Here is a 26,489-nt window from a genome sequence, read left to right as displayed (position 1 = left end):
GATTCTCCATTATATCTTATGGGAACTGGTCTCCATAGGGTATAATGGAGTTGCCCAGCAGACATTTCCTTTCCTTCCCCCACTCTGCTTTCTGCTAACCCTGAAGTAGGGGGAGGGCCTCCAAACCTGGAGATCCCCTGCTCCCAACTTTTGGCAACCCTAAAAGAGCAATTTCAGGCTATCATTCTCTTCACTAGTCCATGAGGGTTCTCAATAGGTTATTGCTCACTGTAGTTTGGAGTACATGATCACATTGAACAAGTTTCACATTTAAATTGTTCTTCTGTGGGTTTCAAGGGATATCTTGGTGCATAAAATCTGAGATATCAAAACCTGGCAGACTGGCAGCAATCCAGTGAGACATCGTTGCTTCAGTTTAAATCTACGTGTTTGTTGACTATGAATGGAGAGATTCTCATGGAATCCTGTCTACTGTAGCTGATATTTGCAGTCTTATGCATGTAATCGTCTGGGTCATGGTACAAGAATGTGAAAAATATGCATGAACCTAATTTCTATATGAGTCAGAACATTGAACAGCAGTAGCAGATCCCCAAGACTATACTTGCATGTAATAAAATGTTATTTGAGGGAATACATTCCTGTGCTAAGGAAATTAGGAATTTTTGCTCTTTAAAAGTGTCTTGTGATTCAAAGAGCCTTTATGATGGTGTGGTAGAGCAGTTAGATTGTTGGAGTATGATGGGAGGCCCAAGTTCAAATCTCCATTCTGCCTTGCAGCTTGTTTAGTGACTTTGGGCCAGCAATTATCTTTCAGCCTAATCTGTCTCACAGGGTTTTTGTGAGGATAAATGGGTGTGTGAGTGTGTCAGGTACAGCACCCTGAGCAACTTGAAGAATGGGCCTTGGGATGCATAAAATGAAATGTGCATAGATTACTTTTCAAGCATCATGTCTGTCTTTATACTTTCATCTCTGTAATTGTTCCCTCTGTAATATTCGTATTAAATACATCTAGTCAGATTTCCTTACAGTGAATGGTTCCTACATCCAAACTTAATTTTTCTTATCTTAGAACTTGGGTATTATACTTGAAAGCTATTGCCTATGTAGCAATAGAAGTGTCTTGGTTGACTTAGATCCTTGCCAGTGTCTGCTAGCAGCTGAAGTAACAACCATGTTGATTAATCAAAAGGTTAAAAGTTGTGTGCTATATCTAAGACCTGGTTCACACTTGTAGGGGAATAGAGGGGCAGAAACCTGAAGTGATAGAATGGACTTACCATTTCAGAGTGTAGCTGGAGGATCCTAATACTCCCTATGTTAAAAATAATGTAAAAATAGAAAGTGATCACAGCAAGCAAAGAGGTAGTAAACCATTTCTTTCTGATGTGCTGGTTTTGTGTTTGCATGGCATTTTTAAAAGTGCAAAAGCCCATCCAAAGCTTAGCTGCAATCTGGAGTAGTCACATCCATTCTTATACCCCATCTCCCTGTATATGCAAACCTGGCCTGGGTCTGGTTGTAAAAGTTGGAGTTTTTTTTTAAATGGTAAAATCTTTGTGATCTTAGTTTGAAGTTATGCTGACAGTAGCATTTCACATTTTTCCTTTAACCATGGGGAGTTAGATTTGTTTTCATTTTAAAGAGCAGAAGTGGTTGTTAGGGTAGATAATGGATTTTTGGGGGTATGTTTAGAGTGATGCATATTAGAGTCACAGAAAGTATGGAGAAATGAGAGAGATAAGAATTTTCTTGTTTAGTGGCCAGTAGGCTCTTAAATATCCACTTGTGAGCTGTTTCTCCTCGAGTGTGACAACAGCAAAAACCGGCTGAATGATTGGCATTGTGAATGGCAGAGCCTCAAGACTTCTATGGGGTGTGGTTTACAAAGACAGAGTTGAATAATGCTTAAGGAAAAACTAGACATCACAGTGGGAGGTTTGTGTGGGAAGAAGTGTGATTGAAATTGTAAAAGAAGTCAGCAAGACTGCTGAATGCTCCCACTTCTGTGCTTTAGTCCAGCTTGGGAGAAATGATAGTTGAGGGTAGAAAAGGGGAAGAAGTTGCAGAAATGGTTCAGTACCCCCCATCTCCACATACCCCTTTTGTGCTTATATGTGACTGGGGCAGACTTGCATTTAAACTCATGGGTCTGCCACTGTTGCCCAAAATGTAGTTTTCGGATAGCCCCACAGATATTAAAGAATACCTAGTGCATTCATTCTGAGGAGGGAAGAAAGAATGCCCCACAAATAAAGCAGTTTCATTTGGTCTGTTTGTTGGTTCATAAGATTAATTGAGTTGCACTGGCATTTGTGCTGTATGTGATTGGAATAAATTTCTGTGAAATGGAAAGAATGATGCATGTTATGTAAACTTGCAAGGGATGTGGTTCATATTGCAGGATTCTGCTTCCAAGTTTTGAAATGATTTGGATCCTTTAAGATGATCTAGAGTGATATGAGACAGGCCCAGGCACTTCATAATTGATAAGCTTTAGGAGTAAGGGACAGGAAATAATAGCACTGGCACAGTAGACAAGTATTGTGCAGAGCATCAAAACATCCATGTGGCAACCATCATTCCTCATGGAGGGCACAGTACTGCTTGGAAACAGTGATGTTGTTGTCCATTCATATATTTACTTAAAAGTATTTATGCCTCATTTTTTTTCTTAGCCAAAGCAGCTTGCAATCATGACCATAAGGTTGTAAGAACACACTTCTTCGTAAAAATGCAGAAAGATCCTGGGTCTCCTAGATAAAATTAGTCTGGATTCAGCCCATGGCTGTTATTTTTTCAGTTGAATTTTAGCCCCAGGGCAGATAGTGGGAAATCGGAAGACGCCGCGCTGAAAAAAGGAACGTCAGAGTGCCATAGGGTGAGTGCGAAATCGGTCTGTGTGTGTGGTTCTGTATCAGAAAGCACTTTGTGTAAACCACCTAAAGAATGGAATAAGACTTCCAGTTACTTCTGCTGCCTAATCTTTCTGCCTTGATTAAAAACAGTCTTCTTTAATTACGTATATAGGAAATGTGCCAGATTTACAGAATTAAAGCCTGAACCTTTTAATAACCAAAATATGCCAAGAATAGAGCAATCATATAACACTGCCATCAGTCAACCTTATGTCTCGCCAGAGAGGAGGAAGTTGTATTTGAGACTTCAAAGAATTTCCAGATGTTTGTAAGCACCAAAGTAGCCAAAATTCTCCAAAGTAGTCAAATAAGTTACATGGTAATAGTTAAGAAATTTGAAGCTCAGGAACTCTAATGCTCCTAAGATTGGAATAGCAATAGTAAGATCTTTTGTATCTTTTCACTACAGGAAGTAATTATTTGTGAGTTATTCTCTACTTCTTACTCTGTAAATTAACCAGCCCTAGTCTCTAGAGTAGGAGCCCTGTGGTGCAGAGTGGTAAGCTGCAGTATTGCAGTTTAAGCCCTGTTCATGACCTGAGTTCGATTTCGGTGGAAGCTGGGTTCAGTTAGCCGGCTCAAGGTTAACTCAGCCTTCCCTCCTTCCAAGGTCGGTAAAATGAGTACCCAGCTTGCTAGGGATAAAGTGTAGATGACTGGGGAAGGCGATGACAAACCACCCGTTAAAAGTCTGCCTTGAAAACATCATGATGTGACATCACCTTGGAGTCAGAAACTACTGATGCTTGTGCACAGGGGACTGCCTTTGCCTTTAGTCTCCTAAAGGCAAAGGTTACTCCTACCCTGATTCGATCTTGTGTTTATTTGTGCACTGTATAAAAGTGCGCTGCATAAAAATCTATTTCGTCATTTGGCTCCATGGTGTAGAGCTGAACTTCTGGATCTCCTGACAAAAATATGTAATCTTTCATTGAAATCTGCCTCCATTCCTGAGGACTGGAAGGTAGCAAATGTCACCCCCATCTTTTAAAAGGGTTCTAGAGGAGATCCAGGAAATTATAGGCCAGTCAGTCTGACTTCAATACCAGGAAAGTTGGTAGAAACCATTATCAAAGACAGAATGAGTAGGCACATTGATGAACACAAGTTATTGAGGCAGACTCAGCATGGGTTCTGTAAGGGAAGATCTTGCCTCACTAACCTGTTACAGTTCTTTGAGGGGTGAACAAACATGTGGACAATGGGGACCCAATAGATGTTGACTTCCAGAAAGTTTTTGATAAAGTTCCTCATCAAAGGCTCCTTAGTAAGCTTGAGAGTCATGGAGTAAAAGGACAGGTCCTCTTGTGGATCAAAAACTGCCTAATTGATAGGAAGCAGAGAGTGAGTATAAATGGGCAGTCTTCACAGTGGAGGACGGTGAGCAGTGGGGTGCCGCAGGGCTCAGTACTGGGTCCCATACTCTTTAACTTGTTCCTTAATGATTTGGAGTTGAGAGTAAGCAATGAAGTGGCCAAGTTTGCGGATGACACTAAATTGTTCAGGGTGGTGAGAACCAGAGAGGATTGTGAGGCACTTCAAAGGGATCTGTTGAGGCTGGGTGAGTGGGCGTCAATGTGGCAGATGAGGTTCATAGTGGCCAAGTGCAAAGTAATGCACATTGGGGCCAAGAATCCCAGCTACAAATACAAGTTGATGGGGTGTGAACTGGCAGAGACTGACCAAGAGAGAGATCTTGGGGTCGTGGTAGATAACTCACTGAAAATGTCATGACAGTGTGAGATTGCAATAAAAAAGGCCAACGCCATGCTGGGAATTATTAGGAAGGGAATTGAAAACAAATCAACCAGTATCATAATGCCTCTATATAAATCGATGGTGCAGTCTCATTTGGAATACTGTGTACAATTCTGGTCACCGCACCTCAAAAAGGATATTGTAGCATTGGAAAAAGCGCAGAAAAGGGCAACTAGAATGATTAAAGGTTTGGAACACTTTCCCTATGAAGAAAGGTTAAAACACTTGGGGCTCTTTAGCTTGGAGAAACATCGACTGCAGGGTGATATGATAGAGGTTTACAAGATTATGCATGGGATGGAGAAAGTAGAGAAAGAAGTCCTTTTCTCCCTTTCTCACAATACAAGAACTCGTGGGCATTCAATTAAATTGCTGAGCAGTCGGGTTAAAACAGATAGAAGGAAGTACTTCTTCATCCACAGGGTGATTAACACGTGGAATTCATTGCCACAGGAGGTAGTGGTGGCTACAAGCATAACCAGCTTCAAGAAGGGATTGGATAAAAATATGGAACAGAGGTTCATCAGTGGCTATTAGCCACAATTTATTATTGGAACTGTCTGCGGCAGTGATACTCTGTATTCTTGGTGCTTTGGGGGGGGGGGCAAAGTGGAAGGGTTTCTTGACCCACTTGTGAACCTCCTGATGGCACTTGGGGGTTTTTTTTGGCCACTGCGTGTTGGATGGGCCATTGGCCTGATCCAACATGGCTTCTCTTATGTTCTTATGTAACACAGGTTGTCTATTTTAATGTATACTTGTATAAGCCCATCAAATTAAGAGACCTTGCAACTGACAAAGTGGGCTTTAGTCTTTTAAAGTTATGCAGCAGTAAATGTTCGTTTTTAAGATTCCACAAGACTCTCTTGTTCTTTTTGCTACACCAGACTAATATTACTACCCCTCTGCAGTTTGTATTTTGAATTGTGATTACATAGGTGTAATGTGACAGATGTTTACTTTACAATTAGTTAAAAAAAAAGACTAGATTTTCATTTGTGATCCAGTTGTAAGGAAATGTTATAGCCCAGTTGTAAGGGGATGTTATAGCCCATGTGAAGACCTTGAGTTGTGATCCGGTCCCCTTGCTTCCAGGAACTGTTTAGCTTAGATGTCTATTTTGAAATGTTTGTTTGTTTATTTAAATATATACCATTTTTCTCCTCTCTAGTGACTCTGCAGTTTGTATTTTGTAAGCCCCTCTGCAGTTTGTACAACTGGGCTATAACATCCCCTTACAACTGGATCACAAATCAAAATCTAGTCTTTTTAAAAAATACTAATTGTAAAGTAAACATCTGTCACATTACACCTATGTAATCACAATTCAAAATACAAACTGCAGTGGCTTACAAAAAAGGGGAAAGTATAATTTAGACAAATAAAGGAAAAGCGTATACAGCACAATTCAGAACATGTTTGGTTGTAGATCCCCTGGGCTGACTGACCCAGGGCCACAGACTACAAGCTATGGACCAAGAGCCTTTTGGCTTGTATAGGCCAAATACCAGCAGCAGGTATGGAAAACTGGCCTAGATGGAATGGAAACTTGGCCTAAATCTCCTACAGCTAGCACAAAGATGTTCACAACTTTCTTTCTTTGCCACTTAAAATAGAGTTGCCCAAGGTTGAGTAACTTCTGCCTGTGTGCTGCATCCACACACATAATTAGCTACTGTGCTATCATTGTGTCATTCACCAGCTACTTTTTTTGTTTGGACAAGGCAATCTGCTTCAGTTAATTTCTGACATCATTTGACAATGTGCAGATGTGGCCAAAACTCCACTTCTGTCTTTTGAGAAGAACTGATGATAGGCCAGCTGTAATCCATTCAGATCTTTGTTTCTGTTCTCTAATGTTAACACTTTAAGATAAGTTGCATCAGTGCTAAGTTGTTTTGGGGGCGGTTTGCTATCTTCCAGAAATGGAGCAGGGGTAACTGGGTGTGGGGGGGGAAGGTATTTGTGAATTTTCTGCATTGTGCAGGTGGATGACCTCAGAGTTTCCTTCCAACTCTATGGTTCTAAGTGTTGCAATATCATTTTAGTGAAGTATTACTGTGTATAAGAACAGACCACAAGCACTTGACAACATCAAGTTACAGACCCAACAGATAATTATACAGGCAAATATTAGAGAGATTTTGTTATTGAGTTGCTGCTTCCTACATGTTCCGGGCAAGTTGCACAGTTGCAGCTTTCCTGCATGAGTTGCCTGGCTGCCACTTCCCAGTGTGGCCTTCATGGGAAAGGGAGCATGGCTAAATGGTCCAGCATCTACTTGGCATGCAGAAGGTCCCAAGTTCAGTGTTCAGCTTCTCCAGTGTAAATGAATAGGTACTGAGTAATATGAAAGACCTTTTGCCTAAGGCCCACTTTGAATATGGCTATAAAATTTGGGGGCTGGTCCCTAGATTCATAGGAAATATGTGAAGGCCTGCTTCAAACCCATTGGTAGGATAGACATGATGTTTGACATTGTGCTATTATAATTCATCTCTTGAATTGTCTCATTTAGACAAGGCAAGGAATAAATGATAAACATCTCCAATGACATGAAGCCAGTGTTTGTGAAAAAACACTTTTATTTCCTTGTCAAAGTGACAATAAAGTTGAGGGTGATCAAAAAACAATGATGTGTATTGTGTATTATTCTTTATAGTGATCCTTTAGAGCTCTGTCTAGGAAAAGGCTGTAGGAAAATTGCTGTTCACCATACCAATTGTTTTCTAAGCTCTGAGAAGGGCAACAACTATTTGAACAGTTAACATAGGCATGAGTGCTCATTTTTGTTCAGTTTTTGGGTTCCAGAACTGACACCAGGCAGCTAAATTGTTTAACTCATTGGATCTGTGTTTGGTGTGTATGTTCAGAAAAAAAAAAGTTGTAGATTTCAGTTGTTTGTTCCAGTTGATTCACTTGTGTACCTTCATGACTTTTAATGTCTCTGGGGAAAGAATTGGAGATGGGCTTTTGCTTAACATAATTACAAATTAACATAATGTATATTTATTATTATAATTATGTACTGTAATATTTATATTACATTATCAAATACTGTATTGCTACTTTTGCAGCCTCAGTTCTATTTAAGTGTTATTTTGTATATTAGTGATGATACTTAAGTAAGATTTCAAGCTGTAATGTAAGCTACTAAATCATGATCTTGTCTCTGGTTTGGAGTGGCAGTTTCAACTCTCTAGTTCAGGGGTGTCAAATATGCAGCCTGTGGCTGTATCAGGCCCCCGAGCAATTGGCTGTCATCTGCTTCCTTCTCTCTCTCTCTCTCTTGCTCCTTTCTGCATCACAGTTTGTTTTGCCAGGCTTGCTCAATCAAACAGGAGCTACAGAGCAAAACCTCTGTTTTCTCCATTGGCTGAGACTCTTCCCTTGGGAGGAAAGGGGGGAGACTGAGCTTGCTTTGCCAGGCTCTCTCAATCGCACAGCAGAGCTACTGAGCCAAGCCTCTCCCTTCTATTGGCTGAGACTCCTCCCCTTCCCGGTCTCCTGAGGAAAGAAGGAAAGAGCCAAAGCTTCCTTTGCCTAGTTCCCTGGATCCCATGGGAGAAATACAAAGAAAGCATCTTTAAGACCCAACAAGTGCTAATATTTTAAGCATGTTTTAAGTTTGTTTAAAAAAATATTTAATTGTATTTGTGTCCTTTGTAAAGTTTATATTTTTACTACCTAAACTTAAATAGGAACACACATGGCCCGGCCAAACAAAGTCTCATTTCTGTTAGATCAGCCCTCATAACAAATGATTTTGACACCCCTGCTAGTTAAACACTGATGAGGACAGGGGTTATGTAGTTTTGCCATTTGTATGCAGTAAATGGAGAGCAGGGTAATGGAGATGCGGATGAGTGAATTTTTAGGATGACAACTGAACATAGCTGGTGTTTATAATGTGTGTGCGCAGTTAGTACTTACAGGAGAATACAGATTTGCAGTCCTGCCTATTGAATTTTGGGTGAGATATTGCTTAGATTTACAGTAACACTTTTGTTGTTTACGCCAGCACTGTTAATCAAGAGAAATTTCTGGACTTTTGTTATTTGCCTGCACAGTGAGTTTATGTGCAAATCTCACATATGTATAGTGAAGACAGTGACTCTTGTTCAGGTTACAAAATTTACCAACAGTGGCTTTTCTTAAGCGTTCTATTTCTAAAGCCATTACCTTGTTTTTTGTGTGAAGAGAACAGATGTTTTCATTAGATTGGATGGTTTTTAAAAAGTGTGTGGTGAGGGTTCAGTTTATTTATGTCGGAAGAACCTTAAATCTGCAATTTTTAATTTTCTTTAAAATGAGGAGTAGATTGGTGATAGGTGCTAAATGGAATTCAGGATGACCTAGAGCCTCCTAGGATGAAGAAGCGGAAATCTGAATATCTTCTTCTGAAAATGTAAAGTGCAACAATTCATCAGAACCCTTCCCAAAGCTGTCTGGAACACCCAGGTCCTTGTAAGACAGAGAGCAGCAGATAAACAGGTAGTTCTGAGGGAAGATGATCTCCTCCAGGTAATGCTACAAAGTTGAAGTCCAGTAGCACCTTTAAGACCAACAAAGTTTTATTGAGAATGTTTTGTGTGCTAAAAGCATACGTCATCATATGATAAGATGGGATGGGATGAGCAGTCCTATATAGAGAGAGTGGGCTGTGAATTAGTATTCAAAATAGTGAAAATGTTTTTAGCAAATTAAAAGAATGACAAATTGGGATCTGATAATCATCTGTTTGGATTGACTGGGTGGGAAAAACAGCAAAGGCAGTAAGTGTAAGAATTGGAGATTGATGTCTATGTCATTAGGTTTCTTAATTGTAAAGAGTAATAAATTAGAGTCCGTTGTTAATGTTCCATTGGTCTCCTCTAAAGCATGGGTTAAAATAACATTTTTTCTGTAGAAAAAACATTTTCATTATTTTGCTTACCAATTCACTGCCCACTGTCTATTTATGTAGGTCTGCTAATTCCATCCTATACTATTGTCTGATGAAATGTGCTTTTAGCACATGAAAGCTTACATTACTTTGTTGGTTGGTCTTAAAGGTGCTACTGGACTTCAGCTTTGTTCTATTACTTCGGACCAACACAGCTGCCCACCTGAAACAGGTAATGCTGTCCAGTTTGGCTTCTATCGACTGGCTGCTTGTTGAATCATTTAAACTTATTTTTCAGATTCATGCACATAAGACCTGATACAATTTTTATGGTTGTTCTTAGCACTTTTCAGTTGCATATTATTGCCAGTAATAGTTTCCCATAGTTTTTAGGTCTATTTTCTACAAGGAAAATGTAAGTCAGTCCCTCAGAAGGAGCAGCTACAAATGCTAGATTTTGTGGAAGGATTGATTACTTATTTCACATAAGTTGACTAGTAATTCATTTTGTTGATGAACAAAGGAGGCATTAACAAAGAGACAGTGTACACTGTGTATTATGACTGTTTTCATCTTTAACACTGAACATAGAATAGCAGGCTTCATTGAAACTCAGCAAGGCACTTGTACTTCTTTCTGTAGTTTCATAGCTTCTTGACAAATCAGTGTAGGTCTGGAATGGCTGTACATGGGGCCTTAAAACAGCTTCTTTGTTTGTGGGAAATGCTGCAATCCAGATATATTATGCAACCTTCACACTTTACAGAAATCTGCACCAGGCTCTTTTTGGTCTGGAAAAACAAGTTTGCTTTACTCACCCCACACCCACTGACTATATTTTTTAAAAATCTTAGTTCTACTTCTCAGGACTTTGTAAAGAAGAAACCTTATCTCCTTTTGTGTTATTCAGCTGTCTCATCTGCTGCCTGGGTCCTGCTGAATTGAGAACAGACTGAATATTCTGTAACCACTTAGTTTATAGAGGCTGCACAATTTTGGGAAACTGCTTTGAAGGCTGGCTCTGGCACAGTGCACTGAACACTTATTGTCCTGCAAGGGCAGTGCCTTGCTTTGCCATCTCAGCCTACCACTGGCAAGACCCACTTTCTCACAATCCCTGCTTTGTCTTGCTTGTGTGCTAGAATGACAGATACGTGAGACTTGTTGTGATGACTGTGGATCCCAAGTACAGTTAGTTAACCCATGGGGCTACTGCTTCTTTTGCAAAATGTCCCTGCTTGTTTTGACTGAAGCACCGTAAATATCGCCTGAAGTGGCAGCTCTCCAGCATTATTCCTTTGTTAGCTAGTGCCCAAGTAAAATTCATTTCCACAAGCACCAGCTAAGTAGGTGGAGAGAAAATTGGGTTTCCTGAGATATATTTATTTACAAAATTGTACTCTGCCTTTTAACTCCATCAGGGCCACCAAAGTGGATAACAGCTAAATACGCATCATTTAAAAAATTAAAATCAAAACTAAAAATATATATATGTAAAAACACAGAAAAAACAATAATTAAAACTTAGGGTGGGAAGAAGGGATCGTTGAGAGAATCAGACACACACCCTCAAAATAAATCTTCGCCTGTTGACAGAAGATAGGGGCAGAAGGGGACAGGAGAATATCCCTAAGGATATTCCATAATTCCATAATTTTGGTGTTATGACTGAGAAGGCCTTCTCTTGGATTGCTACCTACCTGATCTCAGAAGACTGGGAAATTTGAAGTATAGCCTTGGGAAATGTCAGTAGCAGCCTGGTAGGTATGGGAGTAGACAGTCCTTGTGTGTTGGTCTCAAGATGTATAGGACTTTAAAGGTCAACACCAGCAGCTTGAATGGGGACCAGAAACAAATCAGGGACCAGTATAAATGGGTCAAGACAGGACATAGTACTTATGATCTTCGCTGGAGCATTCTTTACCAGTTGAAGTTTCCAAACACTTTTGGTATAGTGGTTAGGAGTGTTAATTCTAATCTGGGACAACAGGGTTTGATTCCTCACTTCTCCACATGCACCTTCTGATATGATCTTGAGTTAGCCGCAAGTTTTTTTAGTAAATATCAACAGGTTCCAATGTAAGCGAATAATAAGTGAAAAAACACCAGAATAACAATAACACTTTTACACAATATAGTGTATATGCAACCTACATTTATCAAAATACATGCATAGCAGTAGTCATCATTAATAATTTATAAACCACTCCTGATACTAAATTCACAAATGCTCATAATACAAATGCAGCTGGAAAAATAGTTCTTTTCACTCCCCCACACTGTCTGCTGTTTGAAGATAATAAGGTACAGTTCCTCAGAGGCAATTGCCTTCCTGCTGTTCTCCCTTATGTTCAGCAACTTGGGTGCAGTTCTCAAATCTCCAGCACCGCTTGTCTCCAAGAGAGTAAGGGACCACAGCCCGGGATTCCTCACGGTTTCAGACCGTGCTGGAAACAGAAAGAGCAATTAACATGCGTAGATCCAAGTTGTTGAATGTTGTACTGAAGCTCCAGGATAAAACACTGAGAGGTAAAGGCTGATGAAGGTCTTCAAACAGCAGACAGTGGGGGGGAGTGAAAAGAACTCTTTTTCCAGCTGCGTTTGTATTATGAGCATTTGTGAATTTAGTATCAGGAGTGGTTTATAAATTACAAGTTGTAAATACCCATTGTATTTTTCTTCACAAAGGGCCTTGCTCCTAGTAAACTTTATAAATGACACAGACAAACATAATTAAAGATTTTTAAAAATTGAAATATAACATGCTTTTAAATATTTTATTTAACATTGCAATATTAACAGTCTCTGAACTGACATCTCTTGTTCTGAATTATTGCATCAAAATCTGTAACAATCTTGTGTGTGCTGTTCAGGTGTCTGTAAATTGCAAACCTACTTTTGCTTTATTGACATTCATTACAGAAAGCTCATGGTCAATGCTTTGAGCTTAAGACCCCGAGGAAAACGTGAAATGACTGGGCATTGCGAGCTTTTGTAATAAGTTGCTTCTTGTACTGGTGAAGAACATGTGAAGTTCTTCTCCAGCACTAGAAGCAACTTGTTACAATAGCTTGCAGTGTCAGCTTGCAATGAAACAGACTGAGGGCTGTGTGTTTGTCAACAAAACTACAGTCTTCACCAGAGAGATAACTACAGCTTCTTTAAGGCAATGCAAGAATACAGAGACAGCAATGTATAGTGGTCAGTATCAGCCTACATATATGGGAAGTCTAGATTAAAATCCCAAGTCTACAAAGGAAATGTGCTGGGTGAACTTGGTCAGGACACACACTCTCAGCTTGTTATTCCTCATCTAAATAGTTCACATTGCTTTCCTGCTGAGAAAGACTGGATCATGAAGACATGAATTACAGAGATAAGGGAGAGGCAAAGCCCATTTGCACTCAGTTAAGTCCTGGCATAACAAGCCAGCAAACACACACTCTCTCTCATGGGCCTGATAGGAGCCCTCTGGGGGCCTAATCTGGCCTCCAGGCTGCACATTTGACACCTTGTTCTAGATGTTATTAGGGCTTGCACCCACAGTGCCCAGAACTTTTCTGCCCAGGTAAGGCCACAGGCGGCAAATCAGTTGAAGCTGGTACAAGACACTTCTGGCACCAGCTGTCACCTGCTTATCCAGTAGCAGGCCTGGGCCCAGGAGCACCCCCAAGCTATGGGCCTGTATTTTCAAGGGAAGTGCAACTCCATCTAGAACATGTGATGACACCTTAAATCCTGGGTCATGCTTTCTGCTTTCCAGTAGCACTTTTGTCTTGTTGGGATTAATCTTCGCTTTATTAGGCTACATCCACCCCATATCTGCCTCCAGGCACCAGTTCAGGGTTTCCAAAGCCACCCTGGGATTCTTTGGAAACATGAGATAGAACTGAATGTCATCCATATATTGGTGACAACCGAGCCCAAATCTCTTGATGGCCTTACGCAATGAAAGTATATGCTAAAAGTACAGGGGACAAGATGTAGCCTTGTGGAACTTCAAAGGCCAAAGGGCTGAGCAGCAGACCACAGCACCACCTTTGAAACCTGCCTTCCATGCAGGATTGCAGCCACTGAAAAGTGGAGACTCCCAGTCACAACCTCAAAATGCTGTCCTGAAGGATACTGTAATTGATGGTATCTTAAAGCCACTGAGAAGTCTAGGAGAATCAGCAAAGGTGCTGTCCATCTCCCTGTACCGATCATCCACTGGGGTGACCAAGACTGTGTCAGTCCAGTAACCAGGCCTGAAACCAGATTTGAAGAGATCCAAACAATCTGCTTCATCCAAGAATCTTTGAAGTTTTTAGACCCAGCAGCTTGTCCTTGAACTTGGGCAGTCTCTTGGTTCATTTCCTTTGTTGCCATAGGAACAATGTTATATGAGGATGAAATGTTTAAAAAGTTATTTCTCTATGTCTGTTCCAAGCATTGTTGTCTATGGGCTTCTAATGGATAAATGACTATGTGTTTAAAGAGATAATGGCATGTATCAGGGTCTGCCACGTGTATGTGTTATGTGCTGTCAAGTAATTTTCAACTTACGACAACCCTGTGAATTAATGACCTATCATTAACAACCTTGCTTAGGTCGTGCAAACTAAAGGTCATTGCTTTTTTTATTGAGCCAATTTATCTCATGTTAGGTCATCCTCTTTCCTTACAGCCTTTGATTACTCACCTCATAGCAGTTTTAATTTGATTTTAATACTAAAAAGCTGTGGCAAGTAACATTTGACCTCCTTTGTTTGCTTCAGAATGCATTCTGCAATGTAGACACAATGAAAACTCTTTCCTTTGTTTTTTCCAAAGTTCCTTCATATAGCCTTCATTTAGAACAGTTCTGTCCAAATAATGGTTGCACACAAATATCAAAAATTCCAGGAGCATCTCTATGTTGAATGAAGTATATATAAATCTGAACAGCATTAAAAGGAGTATCTTACTGCCTTTTTCAAAGGAAAAGTTCAGCCTTGAAGTTGGGGGTTTGACTAAGACCTCCCCTCCTCCAAAAAAGAACTGCATTATACTTTCAGATGGGTAGCCATGTTAATCTGTCAGAGCAAAAGAGAACAGGAGCCCAGTAGTACTTTGAAGACTAACAAAATTTATTCCAGAGTAAGTTTTTTGTGTGTCAGAGCACACTTCATCAGATGTATAGAGTATTTCTCATTATTATTATTATTACTTTATTAGACAGAAGTACTTGTGCGCAAAGGTTCAGGAAACAGAAGGGTGGAAGTTGGTGAGATATAGCAGACCTCTTTAAAACAATATCCAATCAAAGGTAATCAGTCCACTTTGGTGTAGTGGTTAAGTGTGTGGACTCTTATCTGGGAGAACCCGGTTTGATTCCCCACTCCTCCACTTGCACCTGCTGGAATGGCCTTGGGTCAGCCATAGCTCTGGCAGAAGTTGTCCTTGAAAGGGCAGCTGCTGGGAGAGCCCTCTCCATCCCCACCCACCTCGCAGGGTGTTTGTTGTGGGGGAGGAAGGTAAAGGAGATTGTGAGCCGCTCTGAGACTCTTCGGAGTGGAGGGTGGGATATAAATCCAGTATCATCATCATCATCCCCTTCTCCTCCTCCTCCTCCTCGAATAGATTACAACCACTCCCAACTGTTGATAGATAGGTGAAATAGAGTTAACATAAAATAGGTGTAGTGCTGTGTGAACCATGCTATATAGACGCATGATCCAATTAGAAAAATATGTGGGTGTAGCTGAACTAATTAACAGTTGTAAGGGGTGGGGCACACAATGATATTAGCACCTATGGTGGGTAAGAAATAGGATCTTGTTAAGTTCTGGTTGGATAATGTTAAACTTCTTGATGAATGTTAATTCAGCTGTTTCCCATTGAATTCTGTAGGAGAATAGTGACTTTCAAGACAACAGCAAAATGCCCTGGAAAATTAAAATATTTCACCACTAGATTCTAAATATTGTCATTTAAAATGTCAATGTTGTGCCCATTTATTCTTTTATTAACAACTGGACTGTTTGTCCAATGTAGGCAAGGAATTTAAAATGTCAATTTTGTGCCCATTTATTCTTTTATTAGCAACTGGACTGTTTGTCCAATGTAGGCAAGGATATTGTTGACACACTGGAGGGTGAGCAAGTAAATGAATGAGCCAGAGATCTATCTGATTTTAGTAGATCTTGCTGTTGTATTACTGGAGTGTATACAAGGACAAAGTTGATATCTGGGTTTGTTGGAGAGTCTAGTTCCTGAGTTTGTGTCTCTATTAGGTGATACATTGAGAAGTTGCTTTAGATTAGGGGGCTATCTGTAAGCAAGAAAAGACCTGCCACCCAAGTCTTATAAGAGTAAAACGTTATTGAACCCATGGTAGGCTGTGGGTCATTAATAATGAGTTGGACAGATTTGAACTGTGAGTTGCAGGTGATAACCAGTAATGTTCTGTAGTTATCTCCAATGTACCTGTCTTATATCTGTCTGTTTCTGGCTTCCACTGACTGAATATTGCAATCCCAAGATTTACCTATTTGTAATGCTTGTCCATATATAGTGGGTTGTTTGATAAGTTCCAAATGATAGCTGGAAACTACTGGACTCTTTTATTATACTTTACTTTTCAGCTTGTACAGTATGCTTAATACTAATTCACATGATTTTCCAAATATCCTTAATAGAAGTGCCCAGGACTTTTTTTGTAGCAGGAACTCCTTTGCATATTAGACCATACACCCATGGTGTAGCTAATCCTCCAAGAGTTTACAGGGCTCTTATTCCATGGCCTACTTATTCCAGTTCCTGCTACAAAAAAGACCTGGAAGTGCCTATGTTATAGGTAGAGAATAATCTGTTGCCTTTACATCCTGTTGGTCAGCTTTAGTTTATGTCTTGGTATCTCTCCTCCTTTCTCCGTTTAGATATGACTCAGGGAAGGATGGTTACATTGACCTTATGGAGTTGAAGCTAATGATGGAGAAGCTTGGTGCCCCTCAGACTCATTTGGGCTTGAAGAACATGATCAAGGAAGTAGATGAAGATTTTGATGGCAAACTCAGTTTCCGTGAGGTAAAATCCAGTATGAGAAATGTAATGCAAAAATGTTTCTGGAGTAAGAATGGAAAAGCTTGCTGTCATACCGTGCTCTCTCCCTGTTCTAAATTTGGGTTTCTCTAACCACCTTCATTGAAGTCTTATAGAAATGTAAGCTTCGTGGAGCAAGAGCACTTGCCTGTGGTGGGTTGCTGCCAGTGTAAAGTACCCATGAGCAGTGTTTCCTCTAAGCTGAGTTAGTGTGAGCTAGCTGATAGATTTTTAGCCTCCAGCTTCCTTGTTATTGTCTTAGCTCAGGAAGGATGATCATAGACCACAATAATCTATGCAGCAGCTCACAACTTTAATATCAGTAGCTCACAAAGTAGAATTTTTGCTCACAAGACTCTGCAACTTAGAGGGAACAGTACCCATGAGTTCTAAATTAGCATGCCTGGGTGAGTTATGGACAGTAGTATGCTAACTAAGCATGTGTAGTTCCTTTGCAAAGAGGTATCTACACTTCCAAATGAGACATTGTGTGAATACAAAGGATCATCAGCTTTTGTCACCAGCATCATGTGGAAATCAGGCCTAAAATACATTGTTTGTTTAATGAAGTGGTTCCATTTTTATTTCTATAGGAAATTTGGGTTTGTGGAACACTTTTTTGTATGAATAAAACTACATAGAACACTTAAGGTTGGAGTTATAATCAAATTTTGATTCAGGAGGGAGCTAGCAGAAGTCTCATTCCTCTATTGTCTGTCTAAGCTTACAAGGGCTCAGTTTTTAAGTTGAAAAGTCGTAATTCAACAAAAGAAGAGAATTGATATAATTAGTGCTACTGAATACTATCAAGAGTAGTGCCTTTGAATGTTGCATTAGATTCTGTCATAAGTTCTTGTTCCAGTTCTATCAGTTATGTTGTTTATTTTGGTTAGTTTTATTGGTTTTAACGTTGTCATATATCTTATTGCAGAGCTGGGTTTTATGACAAGGAATGAGACCATGGATTGTGTCTAGATTTAGTATTTATCAGTGTGCTGCAATCTAAGTGGGTATTGTTTCCCACCCACAAGATAAGTCCACCATCATTTCTGTTGGCTTGTTTGTAATCTATGCAGAGTGATTCAAGAAGGGAATCTCTGCTGCTGATATAAGAATGGAGAGGGCATACATCCTTTCTCCTTCCCTACTGTCACTTCTCCCTGGGAAATTCCCATGAACCAGATTTCCACATTTGACACACATAACCTCATAGAAGCAAAACTGAATTGAAGTCAAACATGTAATGACACTAAATTAATAGGCTGTGTGAGTATGCCACAAGGGATCAGAATGGAGAAGAAGGGGCAGCTAATTTGGGCCTTGATTATTAGCTTTCCAGATTTGTGATCATACTATCAGCTTGTTAAGCCATGTTTTCTCCCCCCACCCCAAAAATTTACAGATATCTTGTTTGTTTTTAATTTAGTTCCTCTCTGCAAAAAAAGCGTCTTCTCAAGCCATTTGGGTATCTTTTTTTTATTTTTACTTGGAGGAAATGGTGTTTGGCCTGTGATCTAAACAAGGGAATCTAAACAGAAACTACTTTTGATAGTGAATAAATAGTGAAATGCCTCATGGGCCATAGCATGATCCATGAGCAAAAAAAAAAAAGATCAGTCCACTGAATGTTGTGGCCTAGCCAGGGCGTGGGAAAGGACTGTGATTTAGACACAGAGTACCCTATTTTGCATGTAGAAGGTTCCAGTTTCTGTCCCTGTCACCGCCAGTTAAACCAGTGTTTGCTGCCAATCAGAGTAAATAGTGAGCTAAATGAATCAATGGACTAGCTCTCTTTAAGGCGCCTTCCTATATGTGGGCAGAGTAAACCACAGGAACATTTTGCTGTCTGTCTGGATCTCCTTAACCTATAAAAAGAGGTGATTGATCTGACATTTAACAGTAAAGGAAATTAAAACTGCTACCTCTACATTTTAAAATAAGCCTTAGGAAGAAATAATGCTACACAAAGGAACTCCATGCAGAAATTTGGGCAGTGTTCAGAATGAGCCTGGTTTATCATGAGTTCCTCCTTGTTTCCTCCCACCTTCCCTTCACATGTGCAGCTGAGATTTAGAGGTAGACCCTTGATTTAGGATCTCCTTAATCTGTTGTGACATCTGAATGATTTTCTTTGTCAGCAAAGAACAAACTGCAGTTTATTAAAGCACTCCAATTTGGATATCAGACCAGAACAGGTTATTCGGTCTTTCACCAATCATGGAATAGCGGGTGGGGGGGAGGAGTGGCATTATTCATACGGGAGGGTTACTCCTTCCGGGCTCTCCCGGGCCCAAAGATCGAGGGCATTGAATGTGCTGGTCTGGCGTGGGATGTCGGAGAGGGGTTGGCGATCTGGCTGGTGTACCGTCCGCCTAACGCACCGGCCAGCACCTTACCATCCCTGATGGAGGCTGTGGCGAGCTGGGCGTTGGAGTACCCAGGGCCTGGGTGATTTCAACGTCCATGCCGACAACTCGGCCTCCACTCAGGCGATGGACCTAGTGTCTTCCATGGCGACACTGGGACTCTCTCAATTTGTTACGACATCCACGCACCAGGCACATGTTAGACCTGATCTTTGCGTCCGGGATTTCGGTGAACGATATCGCGGTAGAAGCGGTACCATGGTCGGATCACCTAGCCCTCAAGGCCCGTGTGGGGATGCCACCCCAACCCTGTATGGGCGGAGAGCCTATTTTGGCTTGCCCCCGGAGCCTGATGGACCCGGAATGGTTCCAAATGGCACTGGGGGATCCCTGGTCCCCTGGCGATTCCCTCGATGACCTGGTGGAGGCCTGGCAAGGCCAGCTAACCAGGGCTATCAACGAGATCGCACCTCGACGTCCTCTGCGCCCTCGCAGGAGGCTGGCTCCATGGTATACCCTGGAGCTACGCCGGCTGAAACAGGGGCTCAGACGACTAGAGAGGCAGTGGCGGCATACTCGGGACGAAGCGACGAGAACATCTTATAGAACGTTTATGAAGTCTTATGAGATGGCAGTCAAGGCGGCAAAGAAAGATTACTTTGCAGCCAAGATTGCATCTGCAAATTCGCGCCCGGCACAATTATTTAGAATAATTGGAGATCTTACTACATTGCCTCAAGGCAAACCAAATATTAGGGAATTAGAGATAGGCTGTGAGGCTTTTGCGAAATATTTTGCAGATAAAATCACGTAGCTCCGCCAAGACCTGCCTATCACATTGGATGCAGTACGGGAACTTGTCCGTGCCTGTCTTCGGGTTTGGAGTTGGGTCGGTTTGACCCGCTCAGCCTGGAGGAAGTCGACGGAATTCTCTCTGTTGCGCGCCCAACAACTTGCGATTTGGACCCTTGCCCCTCCTGGCTGATTAAAGCTTGCCAGAGGGAGCTTAGATGTCCTTTACGGGACATAATAAATAGATCCCTCTCGGAGGGGCGTTTTCCATCACCTCTGAAAGAGGCTTTGGTCCGCCCCCTCCTGAAAAAATGTACAGCAGACCCGGCCGAATTGGCAAATTACCGACCGGTCTCTAATTTACCGTTTTTAGGTAAAATTATTGAGAGGGCAGTGGCGCTGCAACTACAGGGGTTTCTGGATGACGCTTCTGTCCTAGACCCTTGCCAGTCCGGCTTTCGCCCGGGCCACGGGACGGAGACAGTGCTGGTCGCCTTGGCAGATGACCTCCAGCGGCAACTGGATCGAGGTGGCGTGGCAGTGCTGATGCTGTTAGACCTGTCAGCAGCGTTCAACATAGTCGACCATCGGCTACTGACCCGCCGCCTCGCCGACATAGGGGTCAGGGGGCTGGCCTTACAATGGCTTTCCTCCTTCTTCAAAGGTTGGGGACAAAGGCTGGCAATCGGGGGTGAGCTTTCCCGGAGGCGCACACTAGATTGTGGGGTGCCTCGGGGAGCAGTTCTCTCCCCGATGTTATTTAATATCTACATGCGCCCCCTTGCCCAGATTGCCCGGAGTTTTGGACTGGGTTGTCATCAATATGCGGATGACACCCAGCTCTATCTGCTAATGGATGGATGGCCTGACTGCGTCCCAGTGAATTTAGACCAGGCACTGCAGGCCGTGGCAACTTGGCTTAGGCTGAGTGGGTTGAAGCTGAACCCGACGAAGACAGAGGTCCTTTGCGTGGGGCGCGGTGCTCTGGGAAGGGAAATACCTCTCCCGGTTTTTGACGGTGCGCCGCTGAAAGCGGCGGGCCGGGTCAAGAGCCTGGGAGTCCTACTGGAGCCTTCACTATCAATGGAGGCCCAGGTAGCGGCCACTGCCAAGTCGGCATTTTTCCACTTGAAGCGGGCAAGGCAGTTGGCTCCTTTCCTGGAGCGCCGGGACCTGGCAACAGTGATCCATGCGACGGTCACCTCAAGACTGGATTACTGCAATGCCCTCTACATGGGGCTGCCTTTGTGTCGAACCCGGAAGCTGCAGCTAGTGCAGAACGCAGCGGCCAGGCTGTTATTAGGACTCCCGAAATGGGAGCATATACAGCCAGGACTGCGTGAACTGCACTGGCTGCCAGTTACATACCGGGTCCGATACAAAGTGCCGGTTATCACCTTTAAAGCCCTATATGGCCGAGGACCTGCCTACCTGAGGGACCGTTTCTCCCCATACGAGCCCCAAAGAGCACTGAGGTCAGCAGGGAAGAACATGCTGACTATCCCTGGGCCAAAGGAGGCAAAATTACAGAGTACCCGGGCACGGGCCTTCTCTGTTACAGCCCCGTGCCTTTGGAATCAGAGGAGGTACGGGCCCTGCGGAATTTAGACCAATTCCGCAGGGCCTGTAAGACCATTCTTTTCATGCAGGCCTTTGTAGACCGCTGATAAGATGGCTGTTTAATCCACCAACGATTTTATCTAGTGACCTCTGCCATTATATAAATGTACAGAATAACATCAGGAAGACCACCACCGTTTAAATTATGGAACGACTCAGACAACTTTTTTAGATATTGTTTTTTTAGATATTGTTGTTTTAAATTACTGTATAATTTAAATGCTGTTTTAAACTTATCATATATTGTATAATTTTATTGAATTTGTTGTTAGCCGCCCTGAGCCTGCCTAGGCGGGGAGGGCGGGATACAAATAAAAATTATTATTATTATTATTATTATTATTATTATTATTATTATTATTATTATTATTATTATTATAATAATAACATGGTTAGACTGCGCTTTTCCTAAACCAGGAATATTCTATCTTGGGTCTGTGCATTACATGGAGGTTGTATGTGAACCCGACATTAAACAGAGTTCTCATTATGAGTTCAGTTCAGTTCATTTATTGTAATTAGCCATTGGCTGTTACAAATCTACAAAAGTCTCAAGAGAAAGGAAAGTAGACTAAAAGTTAAAACATACGAAGTATCGTGTAAGGTATAACAAGGGTATAGCAACGAATGCAATACAATGGCAATAACAATAAAGATGTAGACATAGATCTAAAAGTTATCCCTTCACATTGCTGCCTTGGCATGTATTTTCTTTGCTGCAAGGGCAAAGACTGAAACTTTCTGGGAGACAAAGCATCAATATCAAATAAAAGAAATACTTTTTTTTCCTCCACTGAATAAGCACTTAGGCCTGACAGAATCTAAAAATTTAGCCCTTGGACTGGAATAGAGCACACAGAAAAGTAAGTAATGAGGTAAGTCCTCAATTGCATGAGAACAGCAAATGCATAAACGTTGGGCCACTGGAGTTTGGTTAAAATGACCTTCCATGACTGCTGTTGGCATTGACTGGAATCATAAGGGGGTAAAGTTCACTCTAAGAACATGATTAGAAATGGTAACTAAGTATGGAGATCTTGTGTGTTCCAGTTTAATTAATTTGTATCATGGTGCTGTTTTCGATTTTAATATTAAGGTATGATCTAGTCGGGTATCAGAGTCAAATATCTATTTTCTAAGATGGGATTTGTCAGTTGTGGGTCCCAAGAGGTCATCAGGGGTAAGGTATCTTGAGCATATGCTATTAATAAACTCAAGGTGCTGAGGGTCTTTCGGTAACAGAAGATTGAAAGACTGATTGCTAAGGGAATTAAATCTTGAATTTTCAACCCTTTCCCAATATCTAATGATTATTAAGTGCACCTGAGCCATAAGAGAAGGGATACCAGTTTCAGATCTCATCAAAGCAGCAGGGGACCCCTTGGGAAGTGCTAAGATACGCCATAAAAATTGATTCTGAACTACTTCAAGGCTAGCTAAGTTGGCATTATTCCATCCACACACTTCAGCTCCATACAGAACGTGGGGTATGACCTTACTCTTGTATAGTTTCAGAACAGGATCTATAAGGCGACTACCCCTAGAAAAGTAAAAACTGAGAACAATCTAAGTGCAGATGATTTAATTGATACAACGTGAGAGGACCAGTTAAGAGTCTCCTTAAATGTGATACCAAGATACTTAAATGAGTTACACTATTTTATAGGGTTGCCCAAAATGTTCCAGGTGGAAATTATGGCCTTTTTTCCTGAAAACCATTACTTTGGTCTTGTCATAGTTGATAGAGAGAGCTTCTTCTTTGCAAAAGGTCCCTAGCTGATGCAGTAATCTCTTCAGACCAATTTTCATCAGCGAAATTAGGACCATATCATCAGTGTAAAGTAGAACAGAAATCTTTTGATGGCCCAAAGTGTGTGAGTGGGGGGGGGGGGAGTGAACTGAGGTCCTGAGAGGCTCTCAACTATGCTGTTAATAGAGGTTGAATAAGAAGGGGCCCAGCACACAACCCTGCTTCACCCCCTTCCAAATCGGAATTCTATCAGTGAGGGAGCCAGAGGTTCCGACTCTGACTTGAGCGTATGTATCCTTATGTAGCTCTTGGAGCAGAAATAGTAAGCAGTTATCAATATTCATATCTGCAAGTTCTCGTTATGATCAAAGTTTGTTTGTGTTGTCTGAATAGAGCTAGAAAATGCTGTGTTTGTTGTGAAACTTGCAGATCTTCTTCGTGGTCTCTGTGCAGTCCCACACATGGGTCTTGCCGCAGGCAACGGATCCGTACCTCGGAGCTCCAATAGCTTGCCTATAGCGTCTTTTGGCGCGCTTTCCTCCCGCCCTGGGGAGCAGGCAGCGACTGCGCATGCCTGGAGCGGGGGGAGAGCGCCCATTCCACTCAGTTTCTTCCCTACCGCCGCCCGGACATCACCTACCTCGCTGCGTTTCCTCCTTAGCTCGCTTTCTTCTCCATTCTTATCTCCATCTGGTATCGTATTCACCTCGCCTTTTTATTCCTTACTATTTTTCGTCCCTAAAAATACAAAAAAAAAAAAATCCGTTTCTGCGCTTCCTTTCCCCTTTTCTTTCCCTCCCTCCCCTCCCTTGTCCGGAGCGCATGGAAGGGAAGGTTACGTTCAAAAAGTGCAGGCGCTGTGGGGCTAAGATCCCCACCACTGACGGCCACAGCCATTGCCTCTTCTGCCTTGGAGAAGCCCACCGGGTCGACTCCTGCGCACATTGTGCGAATTTCGGGAAACAGGCTCGTAAAAATCGTGCAGCAAGGCTCCGGAGCTTTCTGCTTGAACTGTTTTTGCGGGCGATGCCCGCGTCTGCCTCGCCGCCTCCCCCACCTAGAGCGGGAGATTCGGCCACTTCGGACGTGCCTCTCTCTCAAAAGCAGACGCACAAGTCCGCAAAGAAAATTTCGAAGCACGCCGGGACCGGCCATAAGTCTTCAAAAAAATCGCGTCACTCGGGCTCCGAGGATTTGGCACCGAAAGCACCACGTCACTCGAAAGCGACTGATTCGACTCCGAGGAAGTCTTACGAGTCGCACCCGACCGAGTCGCACCCGACCTCGCACCCGCATCGGGCCTCGACTTCGGCTCCTGACCCTATGGATGCCTCAACCTTGACCGCTCAACTCCTGCTTCCGTCAGAACTCTCGGCTCCGTCAGATGTAATCACTGACATGCCGCAGCTCACTCCTCATTCTTCTACGGCCGTAGAGGTGATTCCTATTCAGTCTCGCTCACCGTCAGTCCGCAGCGTGGTTCCGTCTGACTTTTTGGAACCCGACCCATCCGATCCTACTCAACACTACGCGAAGTCTTCACTTCGACTCGGATCCTTCCAGGATGTCGCACTTTCCCCCCTGTATAGGGATTCAGCAACCCAAAGCTCTACTCACCGACTTTGTTCGCGTTCTCCAGAGACCCAGCCCATACCGCGTCGGATTCGATCACGTTCCCCGACGCCTATGCCTCCTCGGTTTCGCTCTCGCTCCCCGCGTAGACACCGCGATTCCGGCTCCTCCGCCTACTATGACCGGTATGACCCGTATGCGCGCCCGCACCTCGACTATTCATCTCGTCCGCGCTACGACTACTCTTCTCAGTCACGATCGCCTTCACCAAGGGTTAGGTCTCGTCATCGCCTATCTCGTTCTCCTTCCTACGAGGGTACTCACCGCTCCAGATATCTAGACCTGGGTCGTGATGTCGTTACCCCTCGGATCCGCTATGACGACTCTCCTCGAACCCGAGCATATGATTCTCACCGAACCCGAGCATACGGTCGGCTCCGAGACCTTCCTCCAATCCGAGACTCTTCTCGACCCCGTGACGTCGATCGACTCCGAGACTTCTCCGAGCTTCGAGAATCCGATCACCTCCCTCGGCAGTCGGCTCCGTCTCCAGTTCCTGATCGCCCTCGGGACCTAAATAAACCCGGTACCATCCCCCCCGGAGCCCCGACGGTTCCCATCCGGATTTCTCCGACTCGACCAGCCCAGGACACTCACGCTCCTAAGCTTCGGGCTTCGGCCTCGGAATCGATCGCACCGCACCACTCTTCCAATGTTGACGACTCCCAGTCTGATCGGGAATCCTCCCTTTCATCGGATTCGGAGGACCACCCTGCCTCTGTTGCCTCGGAGTCTGCACCACAGCTGCGCCTTTCACCATCAGATGCTTCCAAAGCATATCTAAATCTCATCACCACGATGGCTGACGCTCTCCAAATTGCCTTGCCGTCTGACTCTCCTAAAGTTTCGGACATTGTACATGACTTAGTACAAGCTGACTTCCCACCAGGGTCGCTTCTCCCGATGCTACCTGTACATCTTGAAGGGTTGCGAGAGGCGTGGGACAAGCCGGCCTCTGTCCCACCTACCTCCAAACGATTTGACTCGCTCTACAGGGTTCATGCCCCGGATGCTAAATTCTTGGCGACTCACCCAGCGCCCAACTCTATTATAGTTCATTCTGCCACTAAGGCCAAGCCCTCACGACACCCTACACCACCAGATCGCGAAGGGAGAAAACTGGATACTTTGGCACGGAAGTTATTTACTCTGGCCTCTACCAATTCTAAACTCAACAATTACTTGGCTTACTTTTCTGCCTATGTCTTCAGTCTAGCCAATCAATTCACACCCTTGATCCCTTCTCTCCCTGAAACCTCTCAGAGAACGGCCTCCAATTTGGTGTCAGAATTGTCCAGAGTCTCCAAACAGCAGATAAACACCGTACGACATGCTGTTTCCTGCTCTTCGAGGGTCTTCGCCTCCTCCGTCGCCTTGCGCCGTCATGCCTGGCTGCGTTCTACTAACTTGCAGCCCGACATCAAGCAGAAGATAGAGGACCTCCCCTTCGACGGCCTAGGCCTCTTCCATGCGTCCACGGACGAAGTGCTAACCTCTGTTGACGTTGGCCGCAAACGCGCCAAACGCCTGGGAGTTTCCCAACCAAACTCCCAGCAGTTCAATCGATCGAAAACTTGGAGACCATCATTTCCAAAACGACAACGGTCACCAAAACAAAGTGACTACTGGAGGCGAAAGGGTCCACAACAAAAACCTCATTTCCAACAGAGACCTAAGCCCCAACAAACCAAGAAGGCCTCCCTCCAGACTAAGCAGTCTCTTTGACTCTTTCAAAAACCCAC

The 26,489-nt window shown here is 43.0% G+C and overlaps 1 protein-coding gene across 1 annotated transcript in view; it reads left to right on the top strand.

The window, feature by feature from the left end:
• The window catches only part of EFHD1 (EF-hand domain family member D1), a 49,275-nt gene that overhangs the window by 8,473 nt on the left and 14,313 nt on the right, over positions 1 to 26,489 (top strand). Inside the window, exon 2 of the mRNA XM_060241954.1 lies at positions 16,425 to 16,572. Coding sequence (XP_060097937.1) covers positions 16,425 to 16,572 — 148 coding nt within the window. The remainder of the gene's footprint in view (positions 1 to 16,424; positions 16,573 to 26,489) is intronic.

This window comes from Heteronotia binoei, chromosome 6 (genome assembly GCF_032191835.1).
Source record: "Heteronotia binoei isolate CCM8104 ecotype False Entrance Well chromosome 6, APGP_CSIRO_Hbin_v1, whole genome shotgun sequence".
In the NCBI taxonomy this organism is placed as follows: domain Eukaryota; kingdom Metazoa; phylum Chordata; class Lepidosauria; order Squamata; family Gekkonidae; genus Heteronotia; species Heteronotia binoei.
This window is presented reverse-complemented; position numbering and strand designations above follow the sequence as displayed.